The 17,754-nt window shown below is 35.6% G+C and overlaps 1 protein-coding gene across 2 annotated transcripts in view; it reads right to left on the bottom strand.

Moving 5' to 3' along the window:
* BTAF1 (B-TFIID TATA-box binding protein associated factor 1) overlaps positions 1-17,754 on the bottom strand; it is a 118,165-nt gene that overhangs the window by 74,714 nt on the left and 25,697 nt on the right. For both annotated transcript variants that reach the window (XM_019445075.2, XM_019445076.2), the window contains 9 exons: positions 12,408-12,571; positions 9,797-9,933; positions 6,275-6,404; positions 5,950-6,018; positions 4,762-4,851; positions 4,015-4,110; positions 3,742-3,918; positions 2,302-2,442; positions 1,172-1,296 (listed from right to left, as the gene is read on the bottom strand). In XM_019445075.2, coding sequence (XP_019300620.1) covers positions 1,172-1,296; positions 2,302-2,442; positions 3,742-3,918; positions 4,015-4,110; positions 4,762-4,851; positions 5,950-6,018; positions 6,275-6,404; positions 9,797-9,933; positions 12,408-12,571 — 1,129 coding nt within the window. The remainder of the gene's footprint in view (positions 1-1,171; positions 1,297-2,301; positions 2,443-3,741; positions 3,919-4,014; positions 4,111-4,761; positions 4,852-5,949; positions 6,019-6,274; positions 6,405-9,796; positions 9,934-12,407; positions 12,572-17,754) is intronic.

Below are 17,754 nucleotides of genomic sequence, written 5' to 3'. Positions count from 1 at the left end.
GAGCTACAATGGCAAAGTTGAGTAGTTTTGACAATGACCATATAACCCACAAAACCAAAAATACCACTATCTGGGCTTTCACAGAAAAAGTTTACGAACTTCTGATTTAGGGTAATTAAAAACTCTTGCATTCTGCAGCTTGAGAAGGGCTTTCACACAGATGAACACATTTAATCCCTATAGCTTTCACTACTAATTGAAATACCTGAATATTAGGAAATCTCATAAATGCACTACCAAGTTTTCTCTTCGTTTGCTTTTACAGGCATTTATTTTGCAATTCCAACTTGTAGGTTGTCCTACTGCCCTAAATTTACCCCTGAAGTACTCTCAGCAGGGCCAGTATTACTTGAAACATTCTGAACATGTTTTTAATACATCTATGATTTTCATTAGAAATAGACTTACAGAGCCAGAAATCATTTATAATCATGAGCATATGCACATTCACTAAACATCCTCTCTAGGCTAAGAACAGTAATTAATTTTCTCATCTGTGATTTTTAAAGTTGCATGTGAATTTTTTCTTCTGTATCTCCAAAGAAACTATTAATAGAAATAGTATTACTCAGGAGGCAATCTAAAAGGTAGGGAATACATTAATTAGCTGAACTTTATTTCAAGTATCAGGACAGGAAAATAGGTGACACTTTTTGATTTATGTTTTTGGCTTCACTCAACCTCTGTCTTTGGACATTATACTGCATTATTATGTATTATTCCCTTCCTGATAATTATTGAAATCAAGACCAAGAGTTGAAATGAACATTACAAAGAAAAAGTTCACTGAGGAGCAAATTTTGGAAAATGTAATGCTGATGTTCAATGATAATTCTATTAGCTAAATGTCTCTAAAGCTAATGTTCTGTATTCGGACTGGATATGAAAATAATATGCAATGATTAAACTCTTGAAGTTAACTATCACAGGATGAACAAAATGAAAAATTATATAACCAAAGTACCCCAAGGATAAATATGACCTTTTTAAGCTCCTGCCCCTACTATGCTGGTGGCTAGAGAGTAAAGACAAGGCCAATTTGAAAATAGTAGTCTTTGGCATTTCCAACTCACTTTAAGTGCTGTACTTAAAGATGCCAAACTATTTTATTTTTAGGATTATCTGGAAATGTACGTAAACATTTTTTACTTTACTAACTACAAATAATTACCTGCATTGTTGGACCTGAGGATAAGTTAATAAGGATGAAAGAAGAGTCATAATACTATTTGTTGATGCAGTAAGATCATCTAGTTCCAGAAGAGCATCCCATAGTGTATTTATAATGAATGGTACCTATAGGATCAGTTATTAAGAAAACAGTTATTTTACACAATATACTCACAAGCCATGCAAAATTGTAGTCACTACTGATTCAAAAACATATATAATCCCCATGCCCTTGGATAGTGTCAGTTTTGAGCAAAATTAAAGAGGAGACATTTTTTGCCTTTAGTAATTCTCTACCCCTCTTTAAATGCCACTCAACTCTACTTTGGCACTTCCCTTCCTACCCAGGCTTATAATGGGAGGGAGAATTCAGGAAATAAGATAGCCAATACTCCTATTTTATGTAAAAAACTAAAATTGGAAAACAATATAGTGTACATACACCAGACATGACCTTCTCTGTAAACTAATATACTTAAAACAACACTAGTCATCATGAAAAGATAAATTTAGTTTTTGACTTTTTAAATAAATACTGCTTGCTGCACTTCCAAATGCTGTATACATGTTATGGTTTTGATAATAAAAAAGAAAGACATTAAAAGAGGCATTTCAAAAAATGAGACCAGATTAAAACAACTTAAAGCCAAAACCAAAATCAAAACAAACACAAATCCCATATGTCTAAAAACCAGGAGTAAAATAAAGAAGATATGGTTGCTTTCTTCTCAAATAAGTTCCTTATATACTCGGTACACAAAGGGGAAGTAGATTAATAGACAAAATTCACTATTCCAAGGATAATATATAATTGAGATTGTATACGTCAGAGGACTATCTGTTATATGAAAAATGGAAGGACAGGATGTCTGGCTGGCTGAGCATGTGACACTCAATCTTGAGGTTCTAAGTTCAAGCTCCACATTGAATGCAGAGATTACTTAAAAATAAAATCTTCAGTACGGAAACCAATTTGACAATAAATTTCATATTAAAAAAATAAATATATAAATAAATAAAATCTTTTAAAAAATTGGAGAAGGAGAAAAAAATACTGAATATTTTTCCTAATACTCTATACCCAAGTGTAAACAAGCTCTATAGAAGAAAATGCAAAAATATTTAATTTACCTTCTGTGTCTGAAGGTCTACAAGGCTTTCTACCACAGGTACTAATGATGCTGCAGCAACAGCTCTGACATCATCATCAAAGTCCTGAAGTCCTTCAATTATTCTAGTTAAAACTTTAGGCAATAAAGTATTAATTACATCCTGTAAAACAGTACATCAAAACAGATTAATTTTCTGTAATGCAATTATTGTGCTTAAAATTTGTTTTATTAAATTTACCATATGAAAGCACAAGTCCCAATCTTTTTTTAAGTTTACTTATTTAAGTAATCTCTACAACCAACGTGGGGCTCAAACTCATGACCCCAGGATCAAGAGTCACATGTTCTTCAACTGAACCAGCCCCGTGCCCCAAAAATCCCAACCTTTAGGGGCACCTGGGTGGTTCAGTCAGTTAAGCATCTGACTTCGGCTCAGGTCATGATCTCGCAGTTCTTGAGTTTGAGCCCCGCATCGGGCTCCATGCTGACAGCTCAGAAGTTGGAGCCTGCTTCAGATTCTGTGTCTCCCTTGCTCTCTGCCCCTTCCCCGCTCACACTCACTCTCTCTCTCTCTCTCTCTCTCTCTCAAAAATAAATAAAACATTTTTTTTAAAAGTCCCAATCTTTATTAAAAAAGAATCGCATAAACAAAAAATAACAACAGAAGTCTATTTGTAACTAATCCCATTTGAAAAACCACAACTGGGGCGCCTGGGTGGCTCAGTGGGTTAAACGGCCGACTTCAGCTCAGGTCATGATCTCGTGGTCCGTGGGTTCAAGCCCCGCGTCGGGCTCTGTGCTGACAGCTCAGAGCCTGGAGCCTGTTTCAGATTCTGTCTCTCCCTCTCTCTGACCCTCCCCCGTTCATGCTCTGTCTCTCTCTGTCTCAAAGATAAATAAACGTTTAAAAAAATTTTTTTTAAAAAAAAGAAAAACCACAACAGTATCAAGTATCTATTAAATGTGACTTAAAACATCAGATAACGTTTTCGAGGCAAAACTATGAACTCCCTGCATGAACACATACAGATACATACCGCTGTGCTGGACCCTCAATTTCTATTTCTTATTCAACACTAATGACAACCAAAAGGGGTGTGAGAGAAAAGGGCAGGAAAAGCTCTCCTTACTTCCTGCTCTCCATACTTCAATCTATTCTCCTTTCAACCTCCCTAAATAGAGCCAGCCCCCAGAATCTATTTCTGGGATCATACACAAGGAATCACCCTGAGAATCGGTCTTCCTATGAAACAGGAACAAGTATTCAAACCTAATGAACCATCTTTTGATTCGTACTTAAATTCTTACAGTACCACCTATGTCTAAGCTACTACCTCAAGAAGGCAAATCTTGAAATGCTGGCTCATCTGTAACACTAAGAATCTAAGGTAATTTCATACAATAAAAATAAGAGGGAAAAAACCTCTCCCATACATGCTTCAAAACCTGAAGTGTTTACCTGACGAACTGCCAAAGCATACTTTATTCCTAGCAGACCACCATGTCTAACTTCCCATTGTTCTTGAGTAAGTAATTTAAGAAGCACATCCACAGTCTTATGAACTCCTGTTTCATTCATGTGTTTTAACACCACACCTAATGTCTGAGCACAAGTTTCACGAACTGGTGCCACAACCTATGAATAAGAAAGGAAGAAAACTCATTTACAAAAAAATGTATTTTGTTGAATTTGAAATTTGATCGGACAAAGCCTCCCTTAGGTGATACTTACTTCATCAGAAACAAAGTCTCCAAATCTGTCTAATGCAAAAACACAAAGGAGTCTAATAACTAAGTCTTCCAACCACTCTTGATGCTGCTGAATCATCTGTTAAAACAATCATTTTTAATTACCAAAATCATACTTTGTATTGGGGGTTGGGGACACATTAAGTCCAAAATCAAAACTAAAATATTGGGACAGACAGGTTTTGTTGTAGGAACAACAACCAAAATACATAAAAGTTCCAATTACTACCTTTAATATTAACCACATCGTGTTTATTGATTAATTAGGTTCAAATATACTACACCAAGATCTTTAAGACTCATGAATTCTATTATGTTACTTGCACTCTAAGAAATTAAGAAACTACTAAAGGTTGCTCTAATTTCAATTATATCTGTCATGTATCTATTATCTATCCTATTACCTGTGTTTCATGCTACACCAGTCATATTGCTCAATGACCTCTAAACTATCTTCTTACACCTCCTACTCTACTTTCCAATCTTTTGTATCTTGCTCTTATATATTTTTCCACTCAATGTTTCTGAACAAATCTTTCCCATGAACTCATTCTTTCTCTGTTAGTAAATAGACTTCCTTCTGACCTTTAAACACTTTTCCTCATATTTACCTTTCCATATTTATTTATTTCTCATTTCTATGTCATGGCACAACTCTGTAACTTCCCTGTCTTGAGAAAAGAAGCAAACTACTAAAATCTGTTGATAACTGATCCTTTACTACACTTACCTCTTCTAAAGTGCTATCTCCCATTTTACCACCACTTTTTCCATGAGCTTTAAGGATTTCCCGAAGTCCAGTGCCTGCACCATGCCGAACCTAAAAACAAACAAGACGCAAATGTCAAAGGTTAAATGCTTAAGAAACTGAGTTTAACTTTTCTTCAATATGAAAAAGGGATTCTAGATTTTTAAGAAATCAGAATAAACTAAAGTGGCACTTCAAAAAAACGTGTTCTTCTGCTATCCAAGAAAAATTACATGCATTAGTTTCACAATTTTGGTTATGTCGAATTTTTCTAAAATCAAGCTAAGAAAGTAACTAACCTAAGATCCTTCTGAGATATTAATCTATTTGGCTATGATTTCCCTACCTTTTACCTGCAGTTAGCATTATCCCCAGCAAAAGTGAGGAAAGAATCATGTTGTTCCCTATAGCTCCAACATCAGTATTTTAGAAATATATATATTAAAACTAAGTTCCAAAGATACCAGTATAAATGTGAAAGGAAGACAATTCAACTGTCTCATGACTAATGCTTCACTGTCACCCTATAGCATTCTGAAGCATCATCTGGAAGGGAGGAAACAGACCACTGGCACCTCACCCACCCACTTACTTATTCAAGACCCAATTTAAGTTAACACTTGAATAACTTTAAACAGATGTACATCAAGGAGCAGAAAGACCACTAAAAGGTATTCCACAGCAGTGGTTTTAAATTACCCAGGAGCCAACTGAAGTAGGACAGAATGCTTTGAGACCACCAACCCTCAACTTCAATCAGAGAAACCTAACTTTCATCTCTTTTAACATGCTGGGATATGATCAAGATTTTCTCTGAAGAAATATTTCTGAGACTAAAAAGCTGGTTTGGAAACTATTACTCTTAATCAAATTGTCCTCTTAAAAAGCAAGTTTTTACTATTTGGTAGAGATATGCAAGTCTTTATACCACAGCTAAAAAAATGAAAAGAAACTAATAGTTCTCTAAAGATATATGATCAAAAAGGGTACGAAAGGTGAAAATCAGTCTAAAGTTTTCCACTTAGAAGGTGAGTGATATGAAGTGCCCAGATCAGTGGGAAGAATAGGGACTCTAAAAAAAAATGTTTCACATGGTTCCTTCATTAGCAAAAAAAAAAAAAAAAAAAAAAAAAAATAGAGCTGAGAGAAGCTGTAATGACGAAATCTTACCTCCCAGGAAGGATTAAAAAGGTCATTGCAAAGTTCTTCACAAAAGCTTTCTAAAGGCCATTCATTTGTCTGAGTAAGAAAAACAGAATTACTACTAATTCAAAAGGTCTGTTTTATGCTAACAATTTAAGTAACTTAATAAAAGTGTATTTATTTGTAGGTCTAGTAAAAATATGCTTTAAAAATTTTAATAATTAAAATTTTTACTAATGAAGTAAAGATACAATAAAATTTCTCTCAATGGATAGATTATTACCTACTGACACATCAGTATGAAAAAATTATAAACAATTTCAAAAGACACTTTAGGGTATTTCAATAGTACCTCTTCAAGTAAGGAAGAACTGTCTGGAATATTATCAATCAAAACTTTGGAATCATTTGTAGACTGATTAATAACAACATTTGCTATTTTTCGTCTCTTTTCTTCTGGTTCCCCATCAGTGCTATCATTGCTAAAAAATAAAAGTCACCATTTTAAAAAGTGAATAAAGAATAATGTGAACCACAGTGAATGTAAAAGAATACATCATATGAACATTTGTTTTGCCACATTCATGGTTTACTTAAAACTTCATATATCAAATAAGTAAGATCAACCATGTAAAAAGTTTTGAGCAAAATATATTCCCCTACTCTCACTAATGAATGTAAAATAGGTTCATGAATTCTTGCTTTCAAACTGAATCACAAATTTAACAGTCTTTCTTTCTTCCTCTCTTCAACCAGCTCTTCTCCTTTTCATTTTAAACTCCCTTGGCCTAACAACCTAAATCTGGCCCAGCTTAACTTTTCTAGGCTTTTCTACCCAAGAGGAAACTAATGCACTGAGTAACACACTATAGTTCTACTAGCTCTTTAAAAAAGAGATAAATGACCAATGAAAAATGTGTCCAGAAAATCTGAAGAAATGTTACTTTATGACTAGAAAAAAAATATTGAGGCTAGCATAATAATAAAACATAACAAATGAGAAGACAAAACCACTTTATTCAGTATTAACAGAAAGGACAATCAGCACAGTTGAGGTACATACAGCACTATTTTCTAAAATATCCCCCGTATCTTAATAATGTGACTTATTTGGCCAACCATTTTTTCTAAAGGTGATGAAAGAGGGGCACCTAGATGGCTCAGTTGGTTAAGTGTCCAATTCTTGGTTTCAGCTCAGGTCATGATCTTGTGGTTCATGAGTCTGAGCCCCACATCAGGCTCTTCAGCTTTTCGCTGATAGTGCGGAGCCTGCTTGGGATTCTCTCTCCCCCTCTCTCTGCCCCTCCCCCACTTGTGCTATCTCTTAAAATAGACTTATATAAACAAACAAACAAAAAAATAAATGTGATGAAAGAAATCTAACCTTCCTCAGTCTCATTCTCTATTACTCTTCCCCTAATTCTCTCCAATCTAGAAACACTGGTTGGCCACCTTACTCCCCTTGAACTTGTTAAGCATTTTTCTCCTTCCAGACATTTGCCCTTATGTTCCCTCTATTTGGAATGTCTTTTCCAAATATTCATAGGACTCGTATCCTCACTCCTTTCAGATCTTTAAAGAAAAGTCACTTCTGTGAATCCCTCCCGACTATCCTTATCTAAAATTTCAAATGTTCTCCCCACAACACATTTCACATGTTCCTTCCTTGTTTTATCTCCTTTTTCCTACTTAACTCTTATCATTAACATGATATATGCATATATACATATATGTGTGTGTGTATACATACATATATATATTTACTTATCTTTTAATTTTTTTTAATGTTTATTTATTTTTGCGAGAAAGAGACAGAGCACAAGTTGGGGAGGGGTAGAGAAAGAGGGAGACACAGAATCTGAAGTAGGCTCCAGGCTCTGACCTGTCAGCACAGAGCCCGATGTGGGGCTTGAACTCACGAACCATGAGATCATGACCTGAGCCAAAGTGAAACTCTTAACCAACTAAGACACCCAGGTGCTCCTATATTCTTTTTTTAAAATGTTTATTTATTTAGAGAGAGAGGGAGAGAGAGAGAGACAGAGTGTGAGCAGGGGGTGAGGTAGAGAGAGGAGGAGATACAGAATCTGAAGCAGGCTCAGGCTCTGAGCTATCAGCACAGAGCCCAAGGTGGGGTTTGAACTCATGAACTGTGAGATCATGACCTGAGCTGAAGTCAGATGCTTAACCAACTGAGCCACCCAGGCACTCCTACTTATCCCCTTTAAAAAAAAAAAAAAAAAAAAAAAAGATTTTATGTTTAAGTAATCTCTACACCCAACATGGAGCTTGAACTTATAACCCTACGATCAAGAGTTGCATGCTCTACCAACTGAGCCAGCCAGATGCCTCTACTTATCTTCTCCCTTATTCATTTTTTCCTCCAGAATGTAAGTTCCATGAAGGCAGAATTATCTATTTTATTCACCAATGCATCCTAAGGGCTTAGAACAGTATCTAGCACTCAGAAGGTATTCAGTAAATATTTGTGTAATGAATGAATCATAAACTCTGAAAAATAAAGTCTACTATTTCTATATTCAAATATTTGGGTAAAAGTGCTTATACAAATAAAGCCAATAGAAACCTATTAGGTTACTATATACAATCCTAATAAGTTGTTTACTTAAAAAACTCTGTAGTTTAATGAAGTTCAATTAAAATTTCATACTGAACAACTTAACAAGTAAAAATTTATACCAAGTAGATGTTTATTATTTACTCCCTTTGCACCTAGTTTTTAAATAAATACTGTAAACACTTACATTTTAGCTTTATATTTATAAACGGAAAAAACAAAAGGTCCTGTCATCTGCAAAAAAAACTTTGTAAGTTTTCATGTGTTTAATTACTCAAACATTTCTAGAACACCATAAAAGATTCTGATTTAACAGAGCCGAATGGGGCATTTTAATGAATGCCCCATTCGGCTCTGTTAAATGAAAATGAAAATCTGCATTTTAACACACCCCTCAAAGTGCTTCTGAACAAGGTTGTTTTGAACCACTCTTTTAGAAATGCTGTTCCAGACCATACACAGATACCACTTTTATTAATTCATTAAAAAAATGTGGACAGTGATTTTATCCAGAGTTCTTTCCTACAAGATTAAGTAAATAAACTTGGATTACTACCTCCTATTTGGTCTAGCCATCAGGCTAGAAGACAGATGATGTAACACTGTGACAGTTCTATACTAATCAATATTCTTAACTTGTGGCCCTTAGGGGCACCTGGGTGGCTCAGTTGGTTAAGTGTCCGACTTCGGCTCAAGTCATGATCTCGCAGTTCGTGGGTTCGAGCCCCATGTCAGGCTCTGTGCTGACAGGCCAAAACTTGGAGCCTGCTTCGGATTCTGTGTCTTCCTCTCTCTGCCCCTTCTCCCCTTACACTGTCTCTCTCTCTCTCTCTCTCTCTCTCTCGAACATAAACATGAAAAAAAAAAACAAAAATAAAAACAAACTTGTGGCCCTTAGACCACCTCTCTGACTTCACTCGGTCCTACCCTCACCTCCGTCTACTCATCCTAGATATACTGCCTTTCTTTCTATTTCTTGAATAGTCTATGATTAAGGCATTTACATTTGTTCCCTCTGCCTGGAATGCACTTCCCTCGGAAGATCTTCAGCCCCCATTCAAAGGTCATAATTGGTAAGGAAAAATAAATCTGCATATGTGGATTATTCTGGGGAAGCTGTCCTAGTCCGTAGTAATAATAAATAATCTCTGACAATTCAGCAAGACAATCCAAATGGTACTCCACAGCTAAAGACAATGTCAGCAAATGTTTTTAAAAATCAAGCAGACACAAATTTAATCTATAAAGCATCACTGTTTTAAATGAATAAGCAAAAAAAAAAAAAAAAATTACTACCTCTTTTCATTAGTTTCCACTGCATCTCTGGATCTCTGTTTTGCAAATAACTTGGCCATTCTTTTAGCTTTGTTCTTTTGTCTACTGCTCATTCCTGCTCGAAATTCTGAGTCAATCAATTCAGCTGCCTGGAGAGTCTAAAAGAATAAAAGAATGCTGAGTTTGAACTTTTGAAGTTAAAATAAATACCCACAGCCTCAGAAGAGTACTAAGTCTATAAATTTCACTATATCCAAACTGACCACAGTTTGACAGCTTCATGCTATTCTGTTATATGGTTATTACCATAATTTCACTCTTTTATTCCTTATTTCCTATTCTTCCAATTCTCAGCAGATGTTTGTATGTTTCTTAACTTTTTTTGTCACCGATGTAGCACAAATGTATGATCATAACCCACAGATAGGGTTTTGAAAAGGTGATACTTCAAAATGACCACAGTAATAAAGATGTGGTGGTACACAGATACAATGGAATATTACTCAGCCATAAAAAAGAACCAAATCTTGCGATTTGCAACAACTGGATAGATCTAGAGTATAACACTATGCAAAATAAGTCAGAGAAGGACAATCACCATGATTTCACTCATATGTGGACTTTAAGAAACAAAACAAAAAAAAGAAAAAGAAAAACCAAAAAACAGACTCTTATTAATCATAGAGAACAAATTGATGGTACGAGAGGGGAGGTGGGTGGAATGGGTGAAACAGGTGAAAAAGATTAAGAGTACACTTACCTTAACTCCAAGTAACATAGAATTGTTGAATCAATACATTGTACACCCAAAACTAATAACACTGTATATTAACTATATTGGGTTTAAAATAAAAATAAAACAAACAAAAAAACTGTAATACCACCCTAAAGTTGTAAGAATAAAGAATATTAATTAATATTCTTAATTAATTAATATTAATTAATATTAATTTCAATATCACCTATTGAAAAAAAATTATAGGCATAAGTGATCCAGCATCCTATAGTCAACTTAACTCATATTGCTCCTTTTCTCTTAAGCCATCACTATCTACTGTTTTTTGCTGTCTTTTCCATTCATGGGAGACATTATAAAGGCTTTCAGTTCAAGCCTAAAAATCCTTTCTGCCCTTAACTGATTTAAGATTCAACTAAAATTCACTTTGACCACTAATTTGGGTCACTGGTATGGATACCCCACTACGGTCTTAGTCCAGAGACCAATGGCGCATATACAAGCAATGATAAACCTATGGCAACAAGTAACATTAAGCACCTCCTCCCAAAGGTCCATGACATATAAGGCCAACCCAACTTGGATCTCACAAACCTCAAAGTCTCTGCTGCCCATCCTACATACAACTATTCTGTCCATACCCCATCTTCTCTAATATACTTGGCTCATCTTTTTTCTTATACCATACACGATAACCACACTATGATCACATTACTACATTTTTGTTCCCTTTATTCTATTTTTATTTTTTATTTACACCTCATGCTTCTCTTTGCACCTCATTTCTTTCTGTTTCTTTATAGTTGTCATATTTTCTGCCTCTTTATACTCTTCTTTTTTCCTCAGGAATGTTCTTTTTTTTTTGTCTGCAAAAGTTATTTATCAACACATACTCCATTAACCCTAAAGAAAGGTTCGAAAATTCTGATGGTTTAGAGGACCAGTATAAAGGAAAAGGCCAAAAGAAAGACAAGATAAGCGTTTCATGACTGCAAAGCAAGAATTCTTAATAAGGACCAGGAAACTCTAAAAAGATACTGCAGTGGCAAGAGGAAAGAATACCAACCCCCTTGAATGTTAATATTTCAGTTGCATGTGAATTTTTCTTAGGAGAGAGCCACAGCTTTTTTACTGGAGCTTAAGCAGTTTGGGACATTAAAAAAGCAGCAGCAGCTTGTGAGCATCCAATGGGAATTTGAAGAATGGAGAAAAGGGAGAAATACAGAGCAAAATTATGGTACATCCATAAAACAAAAGAGAAAGAAGCTATCAAAAAAATACATGATCAATCTGTATATACTGATATATTCAGCTACATGAAATGGGAAAAGATAAATATGGCTTAAAATACAAATACCTGTGTCTGCATGTACAAGTAATTCATGAAGGGTTGCCTGTGGGGCACGGGGACATGCATGTCCATCAATTATTAAAAACTTTTTACTTCATATTGTATACCTTTTTTCATTGTTTGAAAATTTTCTTATCATATCTGTTACTTTGCCAAATAAAAGAATAAATCACCGCTCTAAAGATTTCTAATATCATACTAGCCCTTACTATCCTCTACTCTCTCAAACATTTACTTTTTTTTTTTTTTCCACTGAAGAACAAAGGAAAAAGCAATTGGTGCAACTGGGATCTCTCAATAGCAGTGGCTCCAAAAGGCCCACCACAGCTTTTATCTAACAGTCAATCCAGAGTTTATAAGGTAGGCTGAACTTCTATCTCTTTAGGATCTGTTACCAGAAATCCAATTCATGAAGACACTAAATACTAAATTATGGTGCAACAAGCCGCAATGAGCAACAGCATTTTTTTTCATTGCAATAACATGGCAAGATGAAGCAAAACCCTTGTATTACTTGCAGTCAAATAACCAAAGATTTTACCTACAGGTTGTTTATTTACAAGGGCTGTTGAAGTTGGAGTATAATCCAGATCTTCATCATTGAAGAGTTCTTCAGTACTCATTCCAATGGCTTCTCCCATATTAAGACCAAGTTTCTTTTGTAATAGTTTCCGTTGGCGTGCTATCCTCTCTTTAGGATCCACTTCACCTTTAAACAGAAAAGAAATACATTTCCTCCAAATCAGGTAAGAAGTTTTCTAATCAATGAAGATCAAACTTGATTAAAAGTAAAAAAATTTTAACTATTACAACACCCCTCTCAGGAGGTGGCTCAGTCAGTTAAAGTCCAACTCTTAATTTCGGCTCAGGTAACGATCTCACGGTTCATGGGACCGAGCCCCACGTCAGGCTCTGTGCTAACAGCGCCGAGTCTGCTTGGGATGCTCTCCCTATCTCTCTCTGCCCCTCCCCTGCTAACACATGCACTTTCTCTCAAAATAAATAAACATTTAAAAACAAACAAAAACCACTCCTCCTGACAATAAAACAAATCATACTCACAATTTGAACATGTCATAAACTCTATTATCTAACTATGATTGAAAAATAGTGTTCTAGGGGCACCTGGGTGGCTCAGTCGGTGAAGTATCCAAATTCGGCTCACGTCATGATCTCACAGCTTGTGAATTCGAGCCCTGCGTCAGGTCTGTGCTGACAGATGAGAGCTTCGAACCTGTTTCAGATTCTCTTTCTGTCTCTCTCTGCCCCTCCCCGTTCACATACTATCTCTCTCAAATATAAATAAACATTAAAAAGAAAAATAGTGTTCTCACTAACAAAACATTCTAGGAATTTTCACTGAGATCCCACCATTGCCCCACTATCAATTATCAAGTATATATAAAAGGAGATTCATGCTTATGGAAATAAACCAATTTTATTTATTTATTCATTCATCCATTCTCCACACCCATCATGGAGCTTGAACTCACGACCTTGAGATCAAGAGTTGCATACTTGGGGCACCTGGATGGCTCAGTTGGTTAAGTGTCTGACTCTTGATTTTAGCTTAGGTCATGATCTCATGGCTTGTGAGTTCCAGTCCTGCACTGGGCTCTGCGCTGGCAGTGCAGAACCTGCTTGGAATTCTGTCTCTCTCTCTCTCTCTCTTTCTCTCTCGCTGCCCCCTCTCCCCTGCTCATGTTCTTCCTCTAACATTAAAAAAAAAAAAAAAAAAAAAAAAAAAAGAGCCTCCAGTCTTCCTAGTTTGAGGAACTAGAGGAAAAAGAGTTAAAGTTCACTATAGCCACTGAAAGGTAAAGAAAACCCAAAAAAGAGAGAGCCAGAGAGAAGACCCAAATTCTGTAAAACCTCAGCCAAAACTCTAGCTTAATTATAAACTATGTGAGCACATGGCAGACTCCAAACAGTCCAGCTAAAGCTAAAAAGTGAATTGAGATTTGAGCTGTTGTCCATCTCAGAGGAATTGCAATTTGAGTTTCACATACTTAAATGCCTGCTAAAACAAGCAAAAAAAGAAAAAATCAAACCAAAATCCTTTTTCGAAGAATATAACGGAATCCAGCCTAAACAATATATATAGCATTTATCACGTGAGGGACAGAATTCAAAATTAAGCAACATACAAAGAATCAAAAAATGTATCCCACTCTCAAAAGAAAATTAAGGAAGACCAACTCTGAGATGACCCAGATGTTAGAATTAGAACACATGATTTTTAAACAGCGAGTTTAACAATGGTTAATAAGGAAGATACTGTCACAATGAGAATACAGAATACCTCAATAAAGAAACAAACCATAGGGGCACCTGGGTGGCTCAGTCGGTTAAGTGTCAGACTCTTTTTTTTTAAGTTTTTTTTCCTTAATGTTTCTTTTTAAGAGAGAGACAGACAGAGTGTGTGAGCAGGGGAGGGGCAGAGAGAGAGAGAGAGACACAGAATCCAGGGCAGGCTCCAGGCTCCAAGCCGTCAGCACAGAGCCCAACGCGGGGCTCAAACTCACAGACCGCCAAAGTCGGACACCTTGAACGACTGAGTCACCCAGGTGCCCCAGCATCTGACTCTTGGCTTTGGCTCAGGTCATGATCTCGTGCTTTGTGGGTTTGAGTCCTACATACAACTCCAAACTGACCATAGGGAGCCTGCTTGGGATTCTCTCTCCCTCTCTCTCTGCCCCTCCCCTGCTCATGCTCGCTCTCAAAATAAAATAAAAAAAAAAAAAATTAAAGTTAAAAAAAAAAAAAGAAAGAAACAGAAACTATAAAAAAGAAGCTGAAAGAACCATATACTTGTAAAGGGTGAATTATATGATGTGCAAAATATGCCAATAAAGGCATTTAAAAAAAAAAGTAGATCTGGACTGAACTATACAGAATCTGAAATTTTAAAAATCAGAGTGGGCCTAACGTCTGAATGGAAATATCAGACAAAGCATAAGTGAATTTAAAGATGAGAGGAATAAAAGTACCCAATATGAAGAACAGGGAGGGGGGAAAAAAAGACCTAAAGAAAACCTGAAAATGAGATTAAAAAAACAATTCTACTTACAATATCATTACAAGCAAAACTTAAAACTTATACTCTGAAAACTACAAAAATCCTGGTGAAAGAAATTAAAGATCTAAGTAAATGAAAAAACATTCCATGTTCATGGATCATAACACAATTACTATCGTTAAGACTGTAATACTTCCCAAACTGATACAGAGTCACAATTCCTATCAAAATGCCAGCTGACTTTTCTGGAGACACCGAAAAACTGATCCCAAAATTCATATGGAACCAGAAACATCCATAACAATCCTGAAAAAGAAAACAAAACAAAACAAACTGGAGGCTCAAGCTTCTTGATTTTAACACTTATCACAAAGCCAAAGTAACCAGGACAATGAGATACTGGCATAAAGATAGACATCAGTGGAACAGAACTGAGAGTCCAGAAATAAAACTATAGTTCTATGGCCAATTGGTTTTCAACAATGGTGCCAACATCATTAAGTTCTTTTCAAAAAAGGTGTTGACACAACAGGTTAACTACATGCAAAATAATGAAGTTAAACCCTTAACCTCACAACACCACAAAAATTAACTCAAAATGGGTCAAATACATGATAATATAAGAGCTAAAGCTCTAAAACTCTTAGAAAAAAACACAGGAGTAAATAACCTTAGATTTGGCAATAGCTTCTTAGACATGACATCAAAAATTTGAAAAAAAAAAAAAGAAAAAGATAAGATGCACTTCATCAAAATTATTAACTTTTGTGCTTCAAAGGCTATCATCTAGAAAGTAAAAAGAGAACTCGGAATGGGAGGATATGTTTGTAAGTCACCAATAGGAGATTTGTACTTAGAATATATAAAGAACTCTTACAACTCAATAATAAAAGACAAGTATCTCATTTAAAAAATAGGCAAAGGATGTGAATAGACAGTTCAAAGAAGATACACAAACAGTCAATAAACACATGAAAAGATGTTCAATGTCATGAATCATCAGGAACATGCAAGTCAAAACTATAAGATATCACTTCACATTCACTAACTAGTATGGTTATAATCAGTCAGTTAAGAACAAGTGTTGGCAAGGACACGGAGAAATCAAAATCCTCATATACTGCTGATGGAATGTAAAGTGGTAGAGCAAGTTTAGAAAACAGTCTGGCATTTCCTCATATGGTAAAACATAGTTACCACATGATCAAGCAATTGCACTCTTGGGTAGCCATACAGGAGAAAGGAAAACACGTCCATACAAAAACTTTTACAGTAAACCCCCGGATTGCGAGTAACTTGTTCTGTGAGTATTCTGCAAGACAAGCAAACATTTCTAATAAATTTTAACTTGATAAATGAGCAATGTCTTGCAATGCTAGTAGTACATGACACTGAACATCACATGATCACAAATGAGCCAAAGGTGTTCTCTGTTCTCTCTCTCTCTCTGCAGGATTGTGGGTGATGGCCTCCCACTCTTGGATGCTCAGTCTCAGGCTGCGGTGTTTGGCAGAAATCAGCGGGTGCAAGCCCTATGTCAGGCTCTGTGCTGACAGTTCGGAGCCTGGAGCCTGCTTAGGATTCTGTATCTCCCTGTCTCTCTGCCCCTCCCCCACTCATGCTCTGTCTCTCTCTAAAAATAAACATTGAAAAAAAATAAAAAAGAAATAAAGAAGAGAGTAGCTTAACACTACATCACAATGCCTATGTCATTCACCTTTCTTCATCTCATCAAACAGGCATTTTATCATCTCATATCATCACAAGAAGGTGAAGTACAATACAGTAAGATATTTCAAGAGAGATTTCTATAACCTTTATTAAAGTATACTGTTATAATACTTCTATTATTAGATATTGTTGTCAACCTCTTACTGTGCTTAATTCATAAACTAAACTTTATCATAGCTTTGTATATAGAAGAAAAAATGGTATATACAGAGTTTGGTAATATCTACGTTTTCAGGCATCCACTGGAGTCTTGGAATGTATCCTTTATGGATAAGACTACTGTGTAAAGTTCCAGTTTTGAAACACAGAAAGAGTTCTGAAGATCAGCTGCACAACAGTGTAAATGTACTTAATATTATTGAATTATACATTTAAAAATAGTTAAGATGTAAATTTTGTTATCTATAGTCTACCACAATTAAAAAACTGACACATCCTATAACAGGAATAAAAACTATAGAGGGAATCAAAATGAAGTACTTTTACTACAAAACGGATAAACCTTGGAAACATTCTGCTAAGAAGCCAGTTGCAAAAGACCGTATTTTAGATGATTCCATTGATAAGAACTGTCCAGGATAGGCAAATCTAGAGAGACAGAAAGATGCTTAGGGCCCAGAAAGGGAGGGAAGAAGGGTGTAGGAGGTTGATAGCCAAAGGATACAGGGTTTCTTCTTGAGATAAGGAAAATACTCTAAAACTGACTGCACATATCTATGAATATACTAAACACCACTGAACTGTATGCTTTAAAAATGAGTGAATTGTATGGTATGTGAATTATGTCTCAACAAAGCTATTTTTTTAAAAATTTAAGGCTGCTCTACCTGGAGAGAAAAACACTAGGCATCCAAAAGCGAAGACTGCTGGATCACAAGTCCATGACACACAGAAGTCCAAAATCAGTCCTCTCATTTCAGGCAAAGTCCTACTGCAGAAAGTAACCCACACAACTGCAAAGGAAAATCAGACTAGCACCTATACAAATCATGTATGTGTCCTTCATATATGAGGAAACAAACAGATGAGACATTTAAAGAAAATCTAATTAGAGGATTTTAAATGAGCACTGTTGAGCATACTGTGACTTATCATCATTAAAATCCAAGTTCCCCCAAAACTGGGGTTCCCAATCCTGGTTA

Source organism: Panthera pardus, unplaced genomic scaffold (genome assembly GCF_024362965.1).
Source record: "Panthera pardus isolate Hobbes unplaced genomic scaffold, ASM2436296v1 HiC_scaffold_22, whole genome shotgun sequence".
In the NCBI taxonomy this organism is placed as follows: domain Eukaryota; kingdom Metazoa; phylum Chordata; class Mammalia; order Carnivora; family Felidae; genus Panthera; species Panthera pardus.
The sequence above is the reverse complement of the archived record's forward strand: the minus strand, read 5'-3'. Positions and strand labels throughout refer to the sequence as shown.